The 20,315-nt window shown below is 41.1% G+C and overlaps 2 protein-coding genes across 5 annotated transcripts; one reads left to right on the top strand and one right to left on the bottom strand.

Moving 5' to 3' along the window:
* Nucleotides 1-7,624: 7,624 nt before the first annotated feature.
* On the bottom strand, nucleotides 7,625-16,342 carry mitd1 (MIT, microtubule interacting and transport, domain containing 1). Of its 3 annotated transcripts, none has more exons than XM_055871618.1 (8): nucleotides 15,939-16,342; nucleotides 15,689-15,837; nucleotides 15,512-15,613; nucleotides 14,309-14,445; nucleotides 14,033-14,119; nucleotides 8,483-8,595; nucleotides 8,234-8,294; nucleotides 7,625-8,109 (listed from the first exon to the last, which is right to left on the bottom strand). In XM_055871618.1, the coding sequence occupies exons 2-8, from the start codon at nucleotides 15,825-15,827 to the stop codon at nucleotides 8,017-8,019; spliced, it is 732 nt and encodes a 243-aa protein (XP_055727593.1). In that variant the 5' UTR covers nucleotides 15,828-15,837; nucleotides 15,939-16,342; the 3' UTR covers nucleotides 7,625-8,016. The 3 variants fall into 3 exon arrangements, with proteins under 3 accessions (XP_055727593.1, XP_055727594.1, XP_055727592.1); XM_055871619.1 differs by having other exon boundaries at nucleotides 15,689-15,833; nucleotides 15,939-16,341; XM_055871617.1 differs by having other exon boundaries at nucleotides 15,689-16,338.
* A 114-nt stretch (nucleotides 16,343-16,456) lies between these two features.
* On the top strand, nucleotides 16,457-20,140 carry mrpl30 (mitochondrial ribosomal protein L30). 2 transcript variants are annotated; one of them, XM_055871624.1, is made up of 6 exons: nucleotides 16,457-16,492; nucleotides 16,684-16,750; nucleotides 16,955-17,032; nucleotides 18,927-19,073; nucleotides 19,379-19,452; nucleotides 19,665-20,140. In XM_055871624.1, the coding sequence occupies exons 2-6, from the start codon at nucleotides 16,706-16,708 to the stop codon at nucleotides 19,795-19,797; spliced, it is 477 nt and encodes a 158-aa protein (XP_055727599.1). In that variant the 5' UTR covers nucleotides 16,457-16,492; nucleotides 16,684-16,705; the 3' UTR covers nucleotides 19,798-20,140. The 2 variants fall into 2 exon arrangements, with proteins under 2 accessions (XP_055727599.1, XP_055727600.1); XM_055871625.1 differs by having other exon boundaries at nucleotides 16,465-16,483.
* The last annotated feature ends 175 nt before the right edge of the window (nucleotides 20,141-20,315 follow it).

The following is a 20,315-nucleotide window of genomic DNA, read 5'->3' as shown; positions in this document are numbered from 1 at the left end:
TCACCAGGTCCTTTGCTGTTGATCTGGGATTGATTTGCCCTTTTCGCGCCAAAGTACGTTCATCTCTAGGAGACAGAACACCTCTCCTTCCTGAGCGGTATGACGGCTGCGTGGTCACATGGTGTTTATACTTGCGTACTATTGTTTGTACCTAGGCTGTCATTGAAAATAAGATTTGTTATTAACTAACTTGCCTAGTTAAATTAAGGTAAACATATTATAATAAAATGCCTATCAGAAGCTTCTAAAGCCATGACATAATTTTCTGGAATTAAGCTGTTTAAAGGCACAGTCAACTTTGTGTATGTAAACTTCTGACCCACTGGAATTGTGATACAGTGTATAATACGTGCAATAATCTGTCTGTAAACAATTGTTTGAAAAATTACTTGTGTCATGCACAAAGTAGATGTCCTTACCGACTTGCCAAAACTATAGTTGAAAAACGAGTTTTAATGACGCCAACCTAAGTGTATGTAAACTTCCGACTTCAACTGTAGCTAACAATGCACAACAATTCACACATCTGAAAGTAAAAGTATGGAATTAAGAAAAATATAAATGTATTACGATGAGCAATGTAGGACTACCAAATTACCAAATAGGGCTATCTTCTGTATACCAACCCTACCTTGTCACAACACAACTGATTGGCTCAAACACATTATGAAGGAAAGAAATTCCACAAATTACATTTTTGCAAGGAACACCTGTTAATTGAAATGCATTCCAGGTGAATACCTCTTGAAGCTGGTTGAGAGAATGCCAAGAGTGTGCAAAACTGTCATCAAGGTAAAGGGTGGCTACTTTGAAGAATATCAAATATAAACATATTTAGATTTGTTTAACACTTTTTTGGTTACTACATGATGCCAAATGTGTTATTTCACAGTTTTGATGTCTTCACTATTATTCTACAATGTAGTAAAAAATAAAGAAAAACCCTGGAATGAGTAGGTGTGTCCAAGCATTTGACTGGTACTGTATGTGCGTGTGTGATGGGATGTATAGACATCATGGACAGTATGTGGATAGAATGTGTAGTATATACAATGAGCCGTTCATAGCGGATGTAACAAATGTCATCAAGCTTTCATGGCTGGGATAAGTTATTTCCTCTTATGGCGCACAGCTTCAGGATAGTCAGGACAGGATAGTTGAGAAAGATGTACGTTCCTCTCAAGATCTTGGCTCTTTCCAGAACAGAACAGGTCCCATCATGTTTCATGAGCTGGGGGCCTCCCGGGTGGCGCAGTGGTCTAGGGCACTGCATCGCAGTGCTAACTGCGCCACCAGAGTCCCTGGGTTCACACCCAGGCTCTGTCGCAGCCGGCCGCGACCGGGAGGTCCGTGGGGCGACTCACAATTGGCATAGCGTCGTCCGGGCTAGGGAGGGTTTGGCCGGTAGGGATATCCTTGTCTCATCGCGCTCCAGCGACTCCTGTGGCGGGCCGGGCGCAGTGCGCGCCAGCCAAGGGGGCCAGGTACACGGTGTTTCCTCAGACACATTGGTGCGGCTGGCGTCCGGGTTGGAGGCGCACATGCAATTAAACAGCCTGGGTTGTGCTTCGGAGGACGCATGGCTTTCGACCTTCGTCTCTCCTGAGCCCGTACGGGAGTTGTAGCGATGAGACAAGGTAGTAATTACTAGCGATTGGATACCACGAAAATTGGGGAGAAAATGGGATAAATAAAAAAAATTAGCTGAAATAAAATAAATGTTCCATACACACAAAAAGCAAATTCACACAAAATGTTGTGTACATCCCTGTTAGTGAGCATTTCTTCTTTGCCAGTATAATCCATCCACCTGACAGGTGTGGCATGTCAAGAAGATGATTAAACAGCCTGATCATTACACAGTGCTGTGCTGGTGACAATTAAAAGCCACTCCAAAATATGCAGTTTTGTCAAACAACACAATGCCACAGATGTCTCAAGTTTGAGGGAACATGCAATTGGCATGCTGACTGCAGGAATGTCCACCAGAGCTGTTGCCAGATAATTTAATGTTCATTTCTCTACCATAACGTCGTTTTAGAGAATTTGGTAGTACATCCAACCGGCCTCACAACTGCAGACCAAGTGTAACCACGCCAGCCCAGGACCTCCACATCCGGCTTCTTCACCTGCAGGATGATCTGAGATGAGCCACCCAGACAGCTGATGAAACTGTGGGTTTGCACAACCAAATAATTTCTGCACAAACTGTCAGAAACCATGTCAGGGAAGTTAATCTGCGTGCTCGTCGTCCTCACCAGGGTCTTGACCTGACTGCAGTTTGGCGTTGTAACCGACATAAGTGGGCAAATGCTCACCTTCGATGACCACTGGCACCCTGGAGTAGTGTGCTCTTCATGGATGAATCCGGGATTCAACTCTACCGGGCAGATTGTAGACAGTCTGCATGGCCAGGATCTGTACACAATTCCTGGAAGCTGAAAATGTCCCAGTTCTTCCATGGCCTGCATACTCATCAGACATGTCACCTATTGAGAACGTTTGGGATGCTCAGAATCTACGTGTACAACAGCGTCTTCCAGTTCCTGCCAATATCCAGCAACTTTGCTGCATGAGGCAAATGGTGTTCACACCAGATTCTGACAGGTTTTCTGATCCACGCCCTTACCTTTTCATTTTAAAGGTATCTGTGACCAACAGATGCATATCTGCATCTCCAGTCATGTGAAATCCATAGATTAAGGCCTCATTAATTTATTTCAATTAACTGATTTCCTCATATGAACTGTAACTCAGTAAAATCTTTGAAATTGTTGCATGTTGTGTTTATATTTTAGTTCAGTGTAGTTGAACTACCACCAAATGACTGCAAAATGTAGTTAAATAACTAGTTGAACTACATCCCAACTATGCCCCCCCCCCCCCAATCAGATTCAAAGACGAATCTCATCTGCCACTCAAAGATTTGTGGTGTTTTCCATGGGATTACCACGCATATCGAGATTAAGGTCGATTATAGATTTGAATCCATTTTCTGCAGGAACTCATGCGAATGTTTCATTGAAACAAATATTTTCAAATCAAGCATCGGCCGTGAAACTACGCAGTCAGTGCATTCGGAAAGTATTCAGACCCTTCTCATTTTTCAACATTTTGTTACGTTACAGCCTTATTATAAGTAAAAAATAATCCTCATCAATCTACACACAATACCCCATAATGCCGTTCAAAAGTTTGGGGTCACCTTGAAATGTCCTTGTTTTTGAAAGAAAAGCAACATTTTTGTCCATTAAAATAACATAAAATTGATCAGAAATACAGTGTAGACATTGTTAATGTTGTAAATGACAACTGTAGCTGGAAACGGCAGATTTTTTATGGAATATCTAAATAGGTGTACAGAGGCCCATTATCAGCAACCATTACTCCTGTGTTCCAATGGCATGTTGTGTTAGCTAATCCAAGTTTATCATTTTAAAAGGCTAATTGAATATTTTTAAAACCTTATGCAATTATGTTAGCACAGCTGAAAACTGTTTTTTGATTAAAGAAGCAATAAAACTGGCCTTCTTGAGACTAGTTGAGTATCTGGAGCATCAGCATTTGTGGGTTCGATTGCAGGCTCAAAATGTCCAGAAACAAATAATTTTCTTTTGAAACTCGTCAGTCTATTCTTGTTCTGAGAAATGAAGGCTATGTGACCCCAAACTTTTGAAAGGCAGTGTATAAAATGTTTTAATATAACATAACTTAATATAACTTAATATAACTAAATATAATTTTATGTAAGTATTCAGACCCTGCTATGAGACTCGAAACTGAGCTCAGATGCATCCTGTTTCCATTGATCATTCTTGAGATGTTTCTACAACTTGACTGGAGTGCACCTGTGGTAAATTCAATTGACTAGACATGATTTGGAAAGGCACACATCAGTCTATATAAGGTCCCACAGTTGACAGTGCATGTCAGAGCAAAAACCAAGCCATGAGCTCGAAGGAATTGTCCGTAGAGCTCCGAGACAGGAATGTGTCGAGGCCCAGATCTGGATTAGGGAATCTGGGGAAGGGTACCAAAAGAATGTCTGCAGCATTGAAGGTCCCCAAGAACACAGTGGCCTCCATCATTCTTAAATGGAAGAAAGTTGGAACCACCAAGGCTCTTCGTAGAGCTGGTCGCCCGGAAAACTGAGCATTCGGGGGAGAAGTGCCTTGGTCAGGGAGGTGATGGTCACTCTGACAGAGCTCCCGAGTTCCTCTATGGAGATGGGAGAACCTTCCAGAATGACAACCATCTCTGCAGCACTCCACCAATCAGGCCTTTATGGTAGAGTGGCCAGAGAGAAGCAACTCCTCAGTAAAAGGCACATGACAGCACACTTGGAATTTGCCAAAAGGCACCTAAAGGACTCTCAGACCAAGGGAAACAAGATTCTCTGGTCTGATGAAATTAAGATTTTTGGCCTGAATGCCAAGCGTTTTGTCTGGAGGAAACCTGGCACCATCCCTATGGTGAAGCATGGTGGTGGCAGCATCACGCTGTGGGGATGTTTTTCAGCGGCAGGGACTGGGAGTCTAGTCAGGTTCGAGGGAAAGATGAACGGAGCATTAACGTATCAGCATCGTTATGTTTTCATGTCCAGACGCTGTCCTGTCCTGTTCCATGTCCGTTGTTAATGAAATGTTCACTCCCTGTACTTGCTTCTCGTCTACCAGCGTCAGTCCTTACATGGAATTTCTCAACCAGCTTCATGAGCTAGTCACCTGCAATGCATTTCAATTAACAGGTGTGCCTTGTTAAAAGTTAATTTGTGGAATTTCTTTTCTTCAAAATGCATTTTAGCAAATCAGTTGTGTTGTGACAAGGTAGGGGTGGCATACAGAAGATAGCCCTATTGGTAAAAGACCAAATCCATATTATGGCAAGAACAGCTCAAAAAAGCAAAGAGAAACGACAGTCCATTTTTGCTTTAAAACCTCTACAGGATCCGTGGTTCCCCCGCGGGACGGTTGAGCTAACGTAGGCTAATGTGATTATCATGAGGTTGTAAGTAACAAGAACATTTCCCAGGACATAGACATATCTGATGTTGTCAGAAAGCTTAAATTCTTGTTAATCTAACTGCACTGTCCAATTTACAGTAGCTATTACAGTGAAGTAATACCATGCTATTGTTTGAGGAGAGTGCACAGTTATGAACTTGAAAATGTATTAATAAACCAATTAGGCACATTTGGGCAGTCTTGACACAAAATTTTGAACATAAATGCAATGGTTCATCAGATCGGTCTAAAACGTTGCACATACACTGCCACCATCTAGTGGCCAAAATCTAAATTGCTCATGGGCTGGAATAATACATTATGACCTTTCTCTTGCATTTCAAAGATGATGGTACAAAAAAATACTAAAAAAAGCATTTTTCCCCCTTTGTATTATCTTTTACCAGATCGAATGTGTTATATTCTCCTACATTAATTTAACATTTCCACAAACTTCAGAGTGTGTCCTTTCAAATGGTATCAAGAATATGCATATCCTTGCTTCAGGTCCTGAGATGTGGGTATGTCATTTTATGCAATTTTTTTTTGAAAGAGGCAGATCTTTAAGACATGAAGGTCAATCAATCAGGAAAATGTCAAGAACTTTGAAAGTTTCGTCAAGTGCAGTCGCAAAAACCATCATGCACTATGATGAAACTGCCTCTCATGAGGACCGCCACAGAAAAGGAAGACCCATAGTAACCTCTGCTGCAGAGGACAAGTTCATTAGTTACCAGCCTCAGAAATTGCAGCCCAAATAAATGCTTCACAGAGTTCAAGTAACAGACACATCTCGACATCAACTGTTCAGAGGAGACTGTGTGAATCAGGCCTTCGAATTGCTGGTCGAATTGCTGCAAAGAAACCACAACTAAAGGACACCAATAAGAAGAAGAGACTTGCTTGGGCCAAGAAACACGAGCAATGAACATTAGACTGGTGTAAATTTGTCCTTTGTCCTCATTATACCGTCACATTTTAAATAGAGCATTTAGAAATTGAGACCAATGTCTAGACTGTTCAGTCAGTTCAGTTCACCTTGATGAAAGTTGGCCATAAGGTAGGTAATGTCAAGCTCATGAAACACGAGAAGGTAATTTATCTGCAGATGACTACTCGGTACCCTATTTGAATGGGATAAAGTAATTCAGTTTGTGATATACAGTATGTTTTTAAAAAACTTATTTGCATTTATATATTATGGCAACCAAAAAGTAGTTATCATACTTATCGTACGGACGTGGCTTGTGTTGAAGATGAATTAACCCAAATGTCATACTATTAGTGGAGCCTGGATGGGGGCTCACAGCTGTGTCACTGTCAGTTCACAACCTATACTTCGAGGTTATAGCATAATAGCATACTAGTACTGCTTGCGAGCGACCACTGCTGTCCTCTGTCCAACGTTTACTATTCTCCAATCCTAACAGGACTAACCCTTAGTCTACTGCAAACAACGTCAAATCAGATTGACCCAAAAATTATAAACTGATCAAATCCACCAGTCTAAGCACCAGGACAAATTATAAATAATGAATGATATTAAGTTATCATAGGTTAACACCCAGGGATTATATTTTGGCTTCCCTCTAGTCTAAAATATCATAATAATATTTGTACAATTCTAGCGTTATTGTAAGGTGAACCAACTTCAATGTCCACTAGATGGCGCCATGTACAGTACCAGTCAAAAGTTTGGACACACCTATTCATTCAGGATTTTCCTTGTAATTATTTTCTACATTGTAGAATAATAGTGAAGACATCAAAAATATGAAACAACACATATGGAATCATGCAGTAATCAAAAAAAGTGTTAAACAAATCAAAAATATATTTTATATTTGAGATTCTACAAAGTAGCCACCCTTTGCCTTGATGACAGCCTTGCAGACTCTTGGCATTCCTTCAACCAGCTTCACCTGGAATGCTTTCAAACAGTCTTGAAGGAGTTCCCACACATGCTGAGTGTAACAGTATAACTTTAAACCGTCCCCTCGCCCCGACACGGGCGCGAACCAGGGACCCTCTGCACACATCAACAACGGTCGCCCACGAAGCACAGTTGTTACCCATCGCTCCACAAAAGCCGCGGCCCTTGCAAAGCAAGGGGCAACACTACTTAAGTCTCAGAGCAAGTGACGTAACTGATTGAAATGCTACTAGCGCGCACCCGCTAACTAGCTAGCCATTTCACATCCGTTACACTCACCCCCCTTTCAACCTCCTCCTTTTTCCGCAGCAACCAGTGATCCGGGTCACGGCACCAATGTAACAGTATAACTTTAAACCGTCCCCTCGCCCCGACACGGGCGCGAACCAGGGACCCTCTGCACACATCAACAACGGTCGCCCACGAAGCACAGTCGTTACCCATCGCTCCACAAAAGCCGCGGCCCTTGCAAAGCAAGGGGCAACACTACTTAAGTCTCAGAGCAAGTGACGTAACTGATTGAAATGCTACTAGCGCGCATCCGCTAACTAGCTAGCCATTTCACATCCGTTACATGAGCACCTGTTGGCTGCTTTCCTTCACGCTGCGTCCAAACTTTTGGCTGGTACTTTACTTTCACAAAATGGAATGAAAACAATCAGTTTCCAGAAATTCTGAGAACTCTAAATGTTATGTACACTTTTAATGAATATGCATATGTTAAATAAAAAAAAACAGGTTAAGAAAAGATTCAGAAATGACCAAACTATTGTTTGGATCCACCATTCAGGTCCAATGTCCACAGATACACATAACAAGCATTAGGAGCCCCCAAAAAACAACCCAGTCAGACCAAACTACATGATTGATCATGTAGACTTAAAAAAGGCACTTGGTATGTCTTTTACAGGTACACACACTGGACAGAGGGGGAGACATTTAGAAAGAGACCCTGTTCCAATAGGCCTATCCACACTTGCAATGCACTTACAATAGAGCAATGTATTGGACATGCGTTCTAAGTGGTATGCTACTGTGCATATTGGAGTGTAGCCATAGACTCCAGTTCCAAAGGTGTTATCATGTCTTAGTGTGTTTGCTGTGAAAGATATCCACTGTGGTCTCCTGGCACTGCCTCAGGTCATAGTCACAGTAGCCGATGGAGAAACGACCCTGGGGGAGAGAAAAAGCAAAGAATAAATACTAACGGATTATTATTCTGTTGGTTCTATATTTTTGACAATATAAAGTGAAGACTTAACATAGAGGGCAGAAATATCCCTGGTTGAAGTCTTGCCTTTGGTTTCTTGAAGTAATCCAGTCCTCTTCCTATCTTGATGATCCAGCCGTTGTCAAACCTTAGGGGATCATCATCATCATCATCATCATCATCATGCTTATAAAACCTACATAAATCAAAGACTCTATAATGTGCATGCGCCATATGGTGCATTAAAGACCTCATTCAACCTAAGCCACTGATGCTAGCTGATGCCACTGATGCATTCTGGGTGTGGAAATGGATTGATTGAAATTGATGGTGTACCTGATCTCCCTGTCGTGAAAAGTTGAGTACTGGAGGTCCAGACACACATCCTGGCTCTGTAGACTCTGTTTGAGCTCTGACAGAGCACTGGCCTGCTGAGAACAATTGTCCCCCTGCAACACACACAGACAGGTGGATCAGGGACACAACACACGAGATACAGTAGCTTGGCATTTTGAGTAGGTTTATAACTGTACAATAAATAGCCCTAAAGAAAACAAATGGAGCAACTAAGCTATAAACCTCTTACTACCAGTTCAAACTTCTGCAATACAAATACTCAGTTGTGGCATTGATTGATAATGATATCGATGCTATTGGTACTATATCTGAGTGTTTAACATATTTTCTGTCCTCAGAGTTGGTCATTTTAGGGGATTTTAATCTGGATTGTCTATCCCCGGCCTCAGATCAATTTAAGAGTATATGCATTGATTTTAACCTGGCTCAATTGATCTCAAAACCCACACGGATAAATGTGAAAAACCCTTTTAACTCTTCATTGATTGATTTAATTCTTACTAATAACCCCCATAAATATTGGTCCAGTGGAGTACTTGCATACGATCTCAGTGATCATTATCCCATAGTATGGATTAGAGATACGAAACAGCAAAACACTAATGCTTGTTTAATTAAGAAGATACATTTTAAAAAGTTCTGCTCAATGGTTTTTACATGACATGTTCTACTCTGATTTAGCAGCTGTCTCCTATATTCCTGACCCGGAGTTGGCTCTAGAAAATGTATCTTCCATATTTATTCTTCTGACAGATAAACATTTCCCTTTTAAACAATTCAGAGTCAAAGATAGAAAACCAAGGATTCGATCTTCTGCGTTATCTGAGCTCATTCAGATGCTTTATATTTGAGAGAAACGGTGGTGTAGTTGACCCTGGTCTGTCAATTGACTGCTCTTCCCTCTGCCAGCCTTTAGCTGACTTAACGGTTAACCCATCAACTTCTAGTAAATCTTTGTTTTCATTTCAACATTTTACTGTCTGTGATGTGCTAGATGGCTTGCTTAAGATTTTAAAAAATCCACTGGAATTGATTTGCTTGATCCATTTTTGCTGCAGCTCTCTGCCCCCCTGATTGCGGAATCTTTAACCCATATTTTTAACCGGATGATTATATCTAGTACTATCCCCAAGGTTTGGAAGGCGGCTCATGTACTCCCCCTTCACAAAGGTGGTGACCCTTGTGACCTAAATAAATGATTGGCCTATTTCTAAACTTTCTTGCCTAGCGAAAATATTAGATTCTTGAGTTGAGTTGAGTTTATTTTTACAGGGACAGTGCACATTAATCAACGTTTCAGTAAAAGTGCCGGTTTTAGCCAGCCGGCTAATTTTCAACCGCAGTCCCTGGGCAGGTAGGAATTCCTTGATTAATTTTCAGCTAAGCTCTTTCTTTTCTTTGAAATGTATTCTAAATGTACATCAGTCAGGTTTTAGATGGGTGGAACAGAGAAGGCTTAGTTAGTAGGCTAGTGGCCAATCCTCTAAAAGGGCTTCAGTTTTTGAGATACAGTACCTCGGGTTGGGGTATAACAAAGCACAACCATGTTTTTGGATGGTTTTATAAAAATATTTGACTGAAAAAGTGGTTAAATTCATAGATATTGTGACACACCCTCTTAACTCAAAAAGTGCAGAATAATGCCTGGCTGGAGTGGGGGAGTAGGCCACATAAGCATGTAACCCAATATTGCAAGTTCTGATATTGCAAAAAAAGTGTTTCTCTATGGATTTGATATGTTTAGCTCCTACTCCTGCAATTATGTTAGGGGGGCCCTCTAGATTTGACTCAAAATCCAACATGGCTGCCACATTACCATTAAATGGTGGTTTAAATCACCTGTATATGTACACATTTTAAATGAGACATTTTTCAGATTTGACCTGACTATTTTTGTGTACTTCAACTATGTTAGGAATCCAATATGCCCACCATATACACTCAAACGCCTTTGTCTGGGTGTATAAAAATGGCAACAGACTGCTTGGCATGGCAACACCAAGTATTCCAAGTCACACGCCTCTTTCAGGATCAATGAGGCAACTGGGAGGCTCCAAATAAAGGAAAGAGAATCCAACCCTGGACTCTGACACCTTCTGCCATGCTCTACAATTTGCCACCGCTGTTGTATAACTTGCCCTTCCAAGGTTGGGCTCTTAAGTCACCTCCTTAGAAGTGAGCTTTGATTCATTGGTAGTCCAATACTTCCGCCTGAATCCAACCAACATGACCTTCCAGTGGCTCACTGAATTTGTGATGCAAATTGGGATGCTCCGGTGCACTCTTATTCTGTTCGGGTTGAGCTGCCACATTGCTTCTTCCAGAAAATCATGTCCACCATCATAGCTGTCTGCCCTGGAGTTACCGTATATGTTGACTTGGTGACATTTATGGTGTACGGGGAGGATGAAACCACACATGACAAGCGCACAAGGAAAGCTGTTCACCACCATGAGCCAACAACCTGCCACTCAATGACTAGAAATGCCATCAACTTAGTGGGCCTTCACATGTCATATGAATTGCACCTCTCCAATATCAATGCCAACCTGAATCTCCCAGAAGTGTCCTTGATAAGCCTACTCCACCATCACGCATCCCCTCAGGCAGTTACTAGAGACAGAGACACCATGGAACTGGACTGTCAGGAGGCCATTCAACAGCCAAAATGCCATCTGGAAATTGCTGGTGTGCAATGCCTTCATATGTAACTATTTTGCTACCAACCATGGCTGGCCAGCCCATGTGACACCTGAACTGGACTTGCATGTAAAGAATGAGCTTTCATGCTGGGGCGACTCATGCACTGGTTTGGGAAACAGTGCAGTAATGTTTGGCAATTGTATTTATTTATTTTATTTAACCGGGTAGGCTAGTTGAGAACAAGTTCTCATTTACAACTGCGACCTGGCCAAGATAAAGCAAAGCAGTGCGACACAAACAACAACACAGAGTTACACATGGAATAAACAAACATACAGTCAATAACACAAGAGAAAAAAAGTATATATACAGTGTGTGCAACTGAGGTAAGATAAGGGAGGTAAGGCAATAAATAGGCCGTAGTTGCAAAATAATTACAATGTAGCAATTAAACACTGGAGTGATAGATGTGCAGAAGATGAATGTGCAAGTAGAGATACTGGGGTGCAAAGGAGCAAAAAAATAAATAACAGTATGGGGATGAGGTAGTTGGATGGGCTATTTAGATGGGCTATGTACAGTTGCAGTGATCTGTGAGCTGCTCTGACAGCTGGTGCTTAAAGTTAGTGAGGGAGATATGGGTCTCCAGCTTCAGTGATTTTTGCAATTTGTTCCAGTCATTGGCAGCAGAGAACTGGAAGGAAAGGCGGCCAAAGTAGGAATTGGCTTTGGGGGTGACCAGTGAAATATACCTGCTGGTGCGCGTGCTACGGGTGGGTGCTGCTATGGTGACCAGTGAGCTGAGATAAGGCAGAGCTTTACCTAGCAAAGACTTATAGATGATCTGGAGCTAGTGGGCAATGAACATATGCCAAACAAAAGGCATCGTAGGATGGGAAAACTTGCTGTATGTGATCGTTTATGGTGGCTGGGGATTGACTGTGAGATAGTGGTCTTTGTGCACCATGCTTGATCTGCTCCACCTCCTCTGCAACCCGTTTACTGTCCATCAAAGCCCAGGGATCATCTTCAAATGTATGCGTGTGTGGATCTGTGCTACGTCCCTCACAACCAACACTTCTTAGTTATAGTCTTTGACCTAGCTATACTAAATAACCTCTACCGTAACCTGAGGTCACTCTCCACATCTCCTGCTGGTGCGTGCCCCAGTCCATAATCAATGCCAACCACCCACAGTTAATGTTGGCCAAATTATCATCCTAACTGACTTCCAAATGAATATTTAAAAAATATGTAGGACGTGACCTTTTAGCACATTCAACATAAACAACTCTGCCCACAGGTCAATTATGTGTTGGAAAGGTCTAAAGATAAGTCTGTTTGTGACAGCCCTTTCAGACTCCCCTTCACAACCAGACAACCAACCATTCCACTACTGGAGTATCCCCAGCATCATTCAGGCTGGGATAACATTCCAGTTAGTCAATGGGTCTCTTTGGTATGCAAGCTGCATCTGCTGACTGCCTATAGCAAACTGTAGAAATGGAAACTGATCACACCACAGCTCCAATACCCCACCAGCCATACAGGAAGGATACTGTCCTTGTCACTGCAGCTTGCCCAGAATGACCAGTTGGCTGTGCAAGCTGGTCAGACGCCAGAACAACCACCACCACTGGCTACTTTGTCTCCTCACGTCCTGGTCACCTCAAAGACTGAATCAACATTGCACACTTAGTTTTAGTTGGGAGAAGAGGGTTGTACATATACAATACTAGAGTAGCTGACTGTTGTATTATGGTTGCGTTCCTGTAACTTGGTTACGCTACGGTGTGCTTGTGTCGTGAAAGGCTTGTTATTATTTTTGAGGAATTGCCCAATGCTGATATGTTGTAAGTGTTTGAATGAGATTAAAACATGAACACGTTCAAAAATGAGTTGGCTTTGGCTATTCAAACCAACAGAGGCATGGCAGTGACACTCATAATCCTAGATATACCAAGAGCCTTATGAAACCATTTTAAAAGACAGAATAACACAGTACAAAATTAACAAGGGCTACTTGTATGCAGGCGAAGGTGATTGAGTGTAATCATGTTGGCCATATTGGATTCAGAATCAAATTCATCCACAACAGTCTTTATAGACATGAGTGTTGTACACAATTCTGAAAAAATGTCTAATTTACAGGTGATTTAACCTCCATTAAATGTAGTCATATTGGATTTGAGGCAAAATATAAAGATAATCTGTGATGGCCCCCTGACTTAATTGCAAGAATAGGGGCTAAAGATTTTTTTAAATCCTTTAAGGAAACTTGGACACTAAAAAATATATATTTCAATGTCTTAGTCCACATGTTTTCCTTAGAGCCAATTATCAATAGCCACAACATCAATTAAACGTGTAACTGTATGCATTTTCATCAGGCAGGACCATACAGTACTGAATGAGTGTACATTTATTTGGCTTGGAAAGTTATCTATTGAACAGAGACCAAAAATTGTTCATCATAAATATTCATAGTTAATATTTCCGCCTATCGCATCTGTGTGTTTACAGATCTACATTTTCAAAATGCTTTAAGATATCCTAATGTTGTGTGTTTCTGTATGTAGTGCAGACAATTGACAATTTGCATTCCAAATTTGAGCAATATCAGAGCTTGCAATATTGGGGTACAGGAGCTTATGTGGCCCACTCCCCCTCCAGCCAGACATTATTCTGCACTGTTTGAGTTAAGGGGGTTTGTCACAATATATATCAATTTAACCACTTTAGTAAAGAACATATTTTTATACAACCATCCATTTCATATATGGGACACCTAAGATATATGGAAAAAACATGGCTGTGTTTGGTTACACTTCAGGTAGGGGTATCTCAACATTTTGTGGGCCTTGCCACTAGCCTACAGTTAGTTACCTCTTCCTGAGAGGTCAGGAGGTGAATCCTCTTCACCTTACAGCTAGCCTTCAGCAGCATCTCACAGAACCTCAGGAAGTTATACAGCTAAGAGGGCAGAAGGGCCAAAGTCAAGATCTCATGACTAAACCAGCATGGCAATGGCATCCAAGGCAGATTCCACAATCATATTAATAGACAAACCAGCTTTTGAGGGAGCAGAACACCCAGAGGTAATAGTAAGTTTCTGCAGTATATCATCTGGTGAATGTGTTTGATAGTGTACAGGTAAATTACCTGGTGAATATGTCGGATGTAAGGGTCCTCCACCCAGACCTCAGTCAGCCCCTCGGTTACGTAAGGCCTGAACAGAACCTCGTAACTATAGCCTGTAGCATCGTCTGCTATCCTGATCTGCTCATGGTACTTCCCCTCTGAGTGGGAGAGGAGTTGAGAGAGGGAGGGATAAGAAGGGAAAGAGGCAGAGATAGGAGGTATTTCTGTTACATGCATTTGAAATACACTGAACAAAAATATAAATGCAACATTTTAAGTGTTGGTCTCATGTTTCATAACCTGAAATAAAAGATCCCTGAAATGTTCCATTCACACCAAAAACCTTATTTCTCTCAAATTGTGTGACAATAAACAAATTTGTTCACATCCCTGTTAGTGAGCATTTCTCTTTTGCCAAGATAATACATCACCCTGACAGGTGTGGCATTTCAAGAAGCTGATTAAACAGCACCTTGTGCTGGGACAATAAAAAGCCACTCTAAAATGTTCAGTTTTGCCACACAACACAATCCCACAAATGTCTCAAGTTTTGAGGCAGCGTGTAATTGGCATGCTGCCTGCAGGAATATCCACCAGAGCTGTTGCCAGATAATGTAATGTTCATTTCTCTACCATAAGCTGCCTCCAATGTAATTTTAGAGAGTTTGGCAGTACATCCAATCGGCCTCACAACCGCAGACCACGTGTATGGCGTTGTGTGGGTGAGTGGTTTTCTGATGTCAGCTTTGTGAACAAAGTGCCCCATGACACACTATGGTGTGATAAGATTGTCTGCTAAATAAACTAAATGTAAATGTACATGTAAAAATGAACAATTGCAAAGCATGCTCAGTATTACTCTAATGAGCTAGGCCCTGTAAAATGGTCAATGACAATACCCAGTATGCTTTGTAGGTAATTTAGCAGACACTCTTATCCAGTGACAGTGCATCCAACTAAGGCAAATAAACAACAACATATCACAGTCATAGCAAGTAAGACGTTTGAGTAACTGTTACTGAGAATGTTGTTGATGTTCGGCCGGCTACTTGCAAATGTATTTTTGTATTTTCAATAACAAAATACATGTATTTTAATACATTGGTCTTTAGTCTATTTTGTAATTAATGCTCATCCCTGGAAGGAGGAATAAGAGGAAGGCATTAGTAAGGTGCAGGAATGATTCCTTTGGGAAAGTCACATCAGTTCTCTGAGATCTATTACCTTCTTTTAGTTGGTTGACATGGACTTTGATCTGTTCTGCTCGATCCATGTAGCTCTTTATCTTCTGTCTGTAGTGGACTTTCTTCGAGTCATCTTTCACAGCTGTGAACAGATGAGTAGATCAGTAAAACAGATGTTACCCTCATACCCATGTGACTGTGTGTGTGTGTGTGTTACCTTTCAGCACGTCCATCAGGAGCTGGATCCCCTCCTGGTAGCACACTAGCGACTCCTGGAAGCGCGAGCTCTGGTCCAGCTCCACGGCTCGTTTAAGGACGGAGATGGCAGAGGTCTCCATACCAGAGACTTGCGTCATGGTTCACTATCTGGTAAAAATTGACTGAGATTTTGAGTTCAAAGTGTCAAATTGTGGATATTTGTAATTCACCTGGTTAGAGTATGCCATACACGGCAAAGGAGTATGCACATGCTTCGTCCGTCCACAGCTCAGCGACAGGAATATTAAATTCGTCTGAGTCCGCTTGAGGTATCAAGTCTTCTTTGGCACATCTTCAGAGGCAATACAATGCATCAGTAGACACTTCTTAAACTCGTATAGCCTTGTTTAAACTCCTCATGCTTAGATTATATCTAAATCGGATGACGAGATTTCATTCCATTAATTCAAACGTAAATCTGATCAAAATCATCCTCTCATGGCACTAACTTCCTGATGTTGGTTTGTTTCCTTGTCCATTTACAGGTACGCATGAATAATAATTCCCCTGAGCAACATATCCACGGAAGTGAAAATGCCTAAATGAAATATAAACGAATTAATTATGAAATATACATGTAAAAATGTTTTGGGGTCAAACCATATAGTTAATCATACAATATCACATTGTAAAAAAAAGCGACGTTTTTTCACAAAGTCCATTGAAACAAATGAAAGCCATGCAGGAACGAAATTACCAAGTTTTGAAGTAGCACGGTAACGTTAGTAAGTGACTGCTATACTGACGGCTTCCGGTGAGTGCCGTAAGTGCTGAAACATTCTAGCATTTCAGTTTGCGTTTATTCAGCTGTATTTTGATGTTTGTTGGAAATAATAATTTAAAAAAATATTGACATTATAGTAACAACACTTTATATCTCGGTAGAATCACTATTTCCTTGTCGAATTCGCATTTGGCGGTTTTTGCATTATAACCTTGGCTTCCCTGCTACAGACTTATCAACCAACAAGTAAATATGGCAATGCTATGTCGTGGTCTTCACATACCTTCCCCAATTCAGGTAAGGAGTCTAAATTATTAAAGGCAGACTATCTTCCTGGCAGACAGTTGTAACTCAAATTAAAGCTATCAGTCAGATAACAGGTTGTTAGAACAACACATTTTGTAGGATCATCCGACTTTGTGTTCCTCCATAGTTGTTTTTGTTTTTTCTTATTCTCTTCACGCCTTGCATATTTGATTATGTGTCTGTGCATTCTTGCAGGCTTTAACTGAATCTACGCCTCTGCCTTGGTTAATTTCATTCCGAAGCAAGTTCACCAAAGCACGGATCCCACAAGAGGTAGGGTGCTGCAGACTTTCGTCAAGGGCAGGCCCATACAATCTAAATGCAATGAATACCTCAACTCAAAGCAAAAGTTTCTTACCTATGTCCTTAACCCTAATTGCTCCAGTGTCATCGTCAATGGCTGATCCCTGGCCATTATCCCACTCTCCAAGGGTGTTTCAGGGGGAGTGATATGCATGTCCATTTCACACCACACAGTTTATACTAAGGTTATACACATGTACATGTGTGAAACAGGACAAATATAAGCACTAGAGGTTGACTGATTAATTGGAATGGCTGATTAATTAGGGCCGATTTCAAGTTTTAATAACAATCGGTAATCTGCATTTGTGGACACCGATTATGGCCGATTACATTGCACTCCACGAGGAGATTGCGTGGCAGGCTGACTACCAGTTACGCGAGTGCAGCAAGGAGCCAAGGTAAGTTGCTAGCTAGCATTAAACTTATCTTATAAAAAACAATCAATCGTAACATAATCACTAGTTAACTACACATGGTTGATGATATTACTAGTTTATCTAGCTTGTCCTGCATTGCATATAATCGATGCGGTGCCTGTTAATTTGTCATCGAATCACAGCCTACTTCAACTTTGCCAAACGGGTGATTTAACAAGTGCATTTGCGAAAAAAGCACTGTTGTTGCACCAATGTGTACCTAACCATAAACATCAATGTCTTTCTTAATAAAATTAATACACAAGTATATATTTTTAAACTTGCATATTTTGTTAAAATAAATTCATGTTAGCAGGCAATATTAACTAGGGAAATTGTGTCACTTCTCTTGCGCTCTGTGCAAGCAGAGTCCGGGTATATGCAGCAGTTTGGGCCGCCTGGCTCGTTGCGAACTGTGTGAAGAACATTTGTTCCTAACCAAGACTGTAATTAATTTGCCAGAATTGTACATAATTATGACATAACATTGAAGGTTGTGCAATGTAACAGCAATATTTAGACTTAGGGATGCCACCCATTAGATAAAATACGGAACGGTTCCGTATTTCACTGAAAGAATAAACGTTTTGTTTTCGAAATGATAGTTTCCGGATTTGACCATATTAATGACCTAAGGCTCGTATTTCTGTGTGTTATTATATTATGATTTGATATTTGATAGAGCAGTCTGATTGAGCAGTGGTAGGCAGCAGCAGGCTCGTAAGCATTAATTCAAACAGCACTTTCCTGCATTTGCCAGCAGCACTTCGCTGTGCTTCAAGCATTGCACTGTTTATGACTTCAAGCCTATCAACTCCCGATATTAGGCTGGCAATACTATAGTGCCTATATGAATATCCAATAGTCAAAGGTATATGAAATACAAATGGTATAGAGAGAAATAGTCCTATAATGCCGATTTAATAACTACAACGTAAACCTTCTTACCTGGTAATATTGAAGACTCATGTTAAAAGGAACCACCAGCTTTCATATGTTCTCATGTTCTGAGCAAGGAACTTAAACGTTAGCTTTTTTACATGGCAAATATTGCACTTTTACTTTCTTCTCAAACACTTTGTTTTTGCATTATTTAAACCAAATTGAACATGTTTCATTATTTATTTGAGACTAAATAGATTTTATTGATGTAATATATTAAGTTAAAATAAAGGTGTTCATTCAGTATTGTTGTAATTGTCATTATTACAAATATATATATATGAAATCGTCCGATTAATTGGTATTGGGTTTTTTGGGTCCGCCAATAATCGGTATCGGCGTTGAAAAATCATAATCGGTCGACCTCTAATAAGCACCCTCTATTTATTATATTATAACACTTTGGTCATATCCTAATGGCAATGATCATGGAAATTACATTTTTAAACAAACCTTTGCGACTCCATTGAATCCGTAGTAAATCTGTCTTTCTGTGTCTACAGATTCTGGACGAGCGGTCTCAAGAGCATGAGAAGTATGGTGGAAACCAGGAGCAGCCCCATAAGCTGCACGTGGTGACGCGGGTCAAGAGCACCATGCGCCGGCCCTACTGGGAGAAGAAGCTAGTGGAGGGACTCTGCTTGCAGAAGGTGGGGCTCCTATCAGCTTGGATTAATAACCTCACATCTGAGGGGATAGCCTAGTGTGTGGCAATCTTACCCTGCGTGGATGTAGGCTGTGTGGGCACAGGATTTTGCTCCAGCCAAACTGTAACACACCTGATTCGACTAATTGAAAGTTGCCCACCCCTCGGCTTTCCTCTAGCAGAGCGGATAGGACTTGTATTGAGTTCAGTTGTGTGCTGTGCTTGCTCTTGCTGTAATATCGAGTTATAATAATGATTCTGATTGCTAACTTGGTTGCACTGTAATTGTTCTTTGCTCCTCTTCCTCAGGCGTATGTACCTGTAATTCACAAGAACATCCCTTCAGTCAACAACCAGCTGAAATTCATCAAGCATCTTGTGAGGTAAGGCTGCTCGAGTTTGCAAGACATGTTATTACTTTGTTAGCGCAGGGCTATTATTAAATACATCTGTTCATTCCTGTCAAGTGTATGCTACTGTTTACCAATTGAGTGCGTGGTTGGTTGATCCTGACAACTGAAATCCTCTAATTCAATACAGATGAACTTTGACCACTCTTCCATCTCATCTCTTCTCCGTCATTCTCTCTGTTCAGGATCCAGCCACTGAAGCTTCCCCATGGTCTCCCTGCTGAGGAAGACATGGCCGACACCTACCTGAACAGCAAAGGAGAGCTGATCGTACGACGCCTCCTCAAACCTGTAGGGTCCAAAGCCATCGAGTCATAGCCAGCACTACTCTATACTCAAGCCATTTTGTCAGTGGTCCTGTTTGAATACTGAAAATGCATCCTCCCTTCCTCAAAGTAATCACTGACATGACTGGATTGGCTGTGTAGTGGATCACATGCTTTCACCTATCCAATCTGTATAGAACACAAATGAATGTTTTTACAGTCTGGCCTACCAGAAATCAGCTGTGATTCAAATTACTGTATTAGTGAAATCCCTGTACCGGTGTTCATTCTAGACCTGGACTGAGAAACACTTCTATAGCTCACCCCTTTGTATTATATTTCAAATAAAAACATAACATTAACATGTATAATATGTTAATGTGTATAAAATAATACATCCATGCAATCGAGGAAGTCAGAGGAAAATAATGTGCCAGTGGTGATCAGCTTATTTTAAGATCAAGCCCATTTTTATAGAAAAACTCAAACCTGTGCTACCAATCACACTGACGACACAAAGGAGGTGGCTGTGGAATGCAGCTGACCTTGGCACTTGGTTGTTGCTCATGA

Source organism: Salvelinus fontinalis, chromosome 19, assembly GCF_029448725.1.
Source record: "Salvelinus fontinalis isolate EN_2023a chromosome 19, ASM2944872v1, whole genome shotgun sequence".
NCBI classification, from domain to species: Eukaryota; Metazoa; Chordata; class Actinopteri; order Salmoniformes; family Salmonidae; genus Salvelinus; species Salvelinus fontinalis.
The sequence above is the reverse complement of the archived record's forward strand: the minus strand, read 5'-3'. Positions and strand labels throughout refer to the sequence as shown.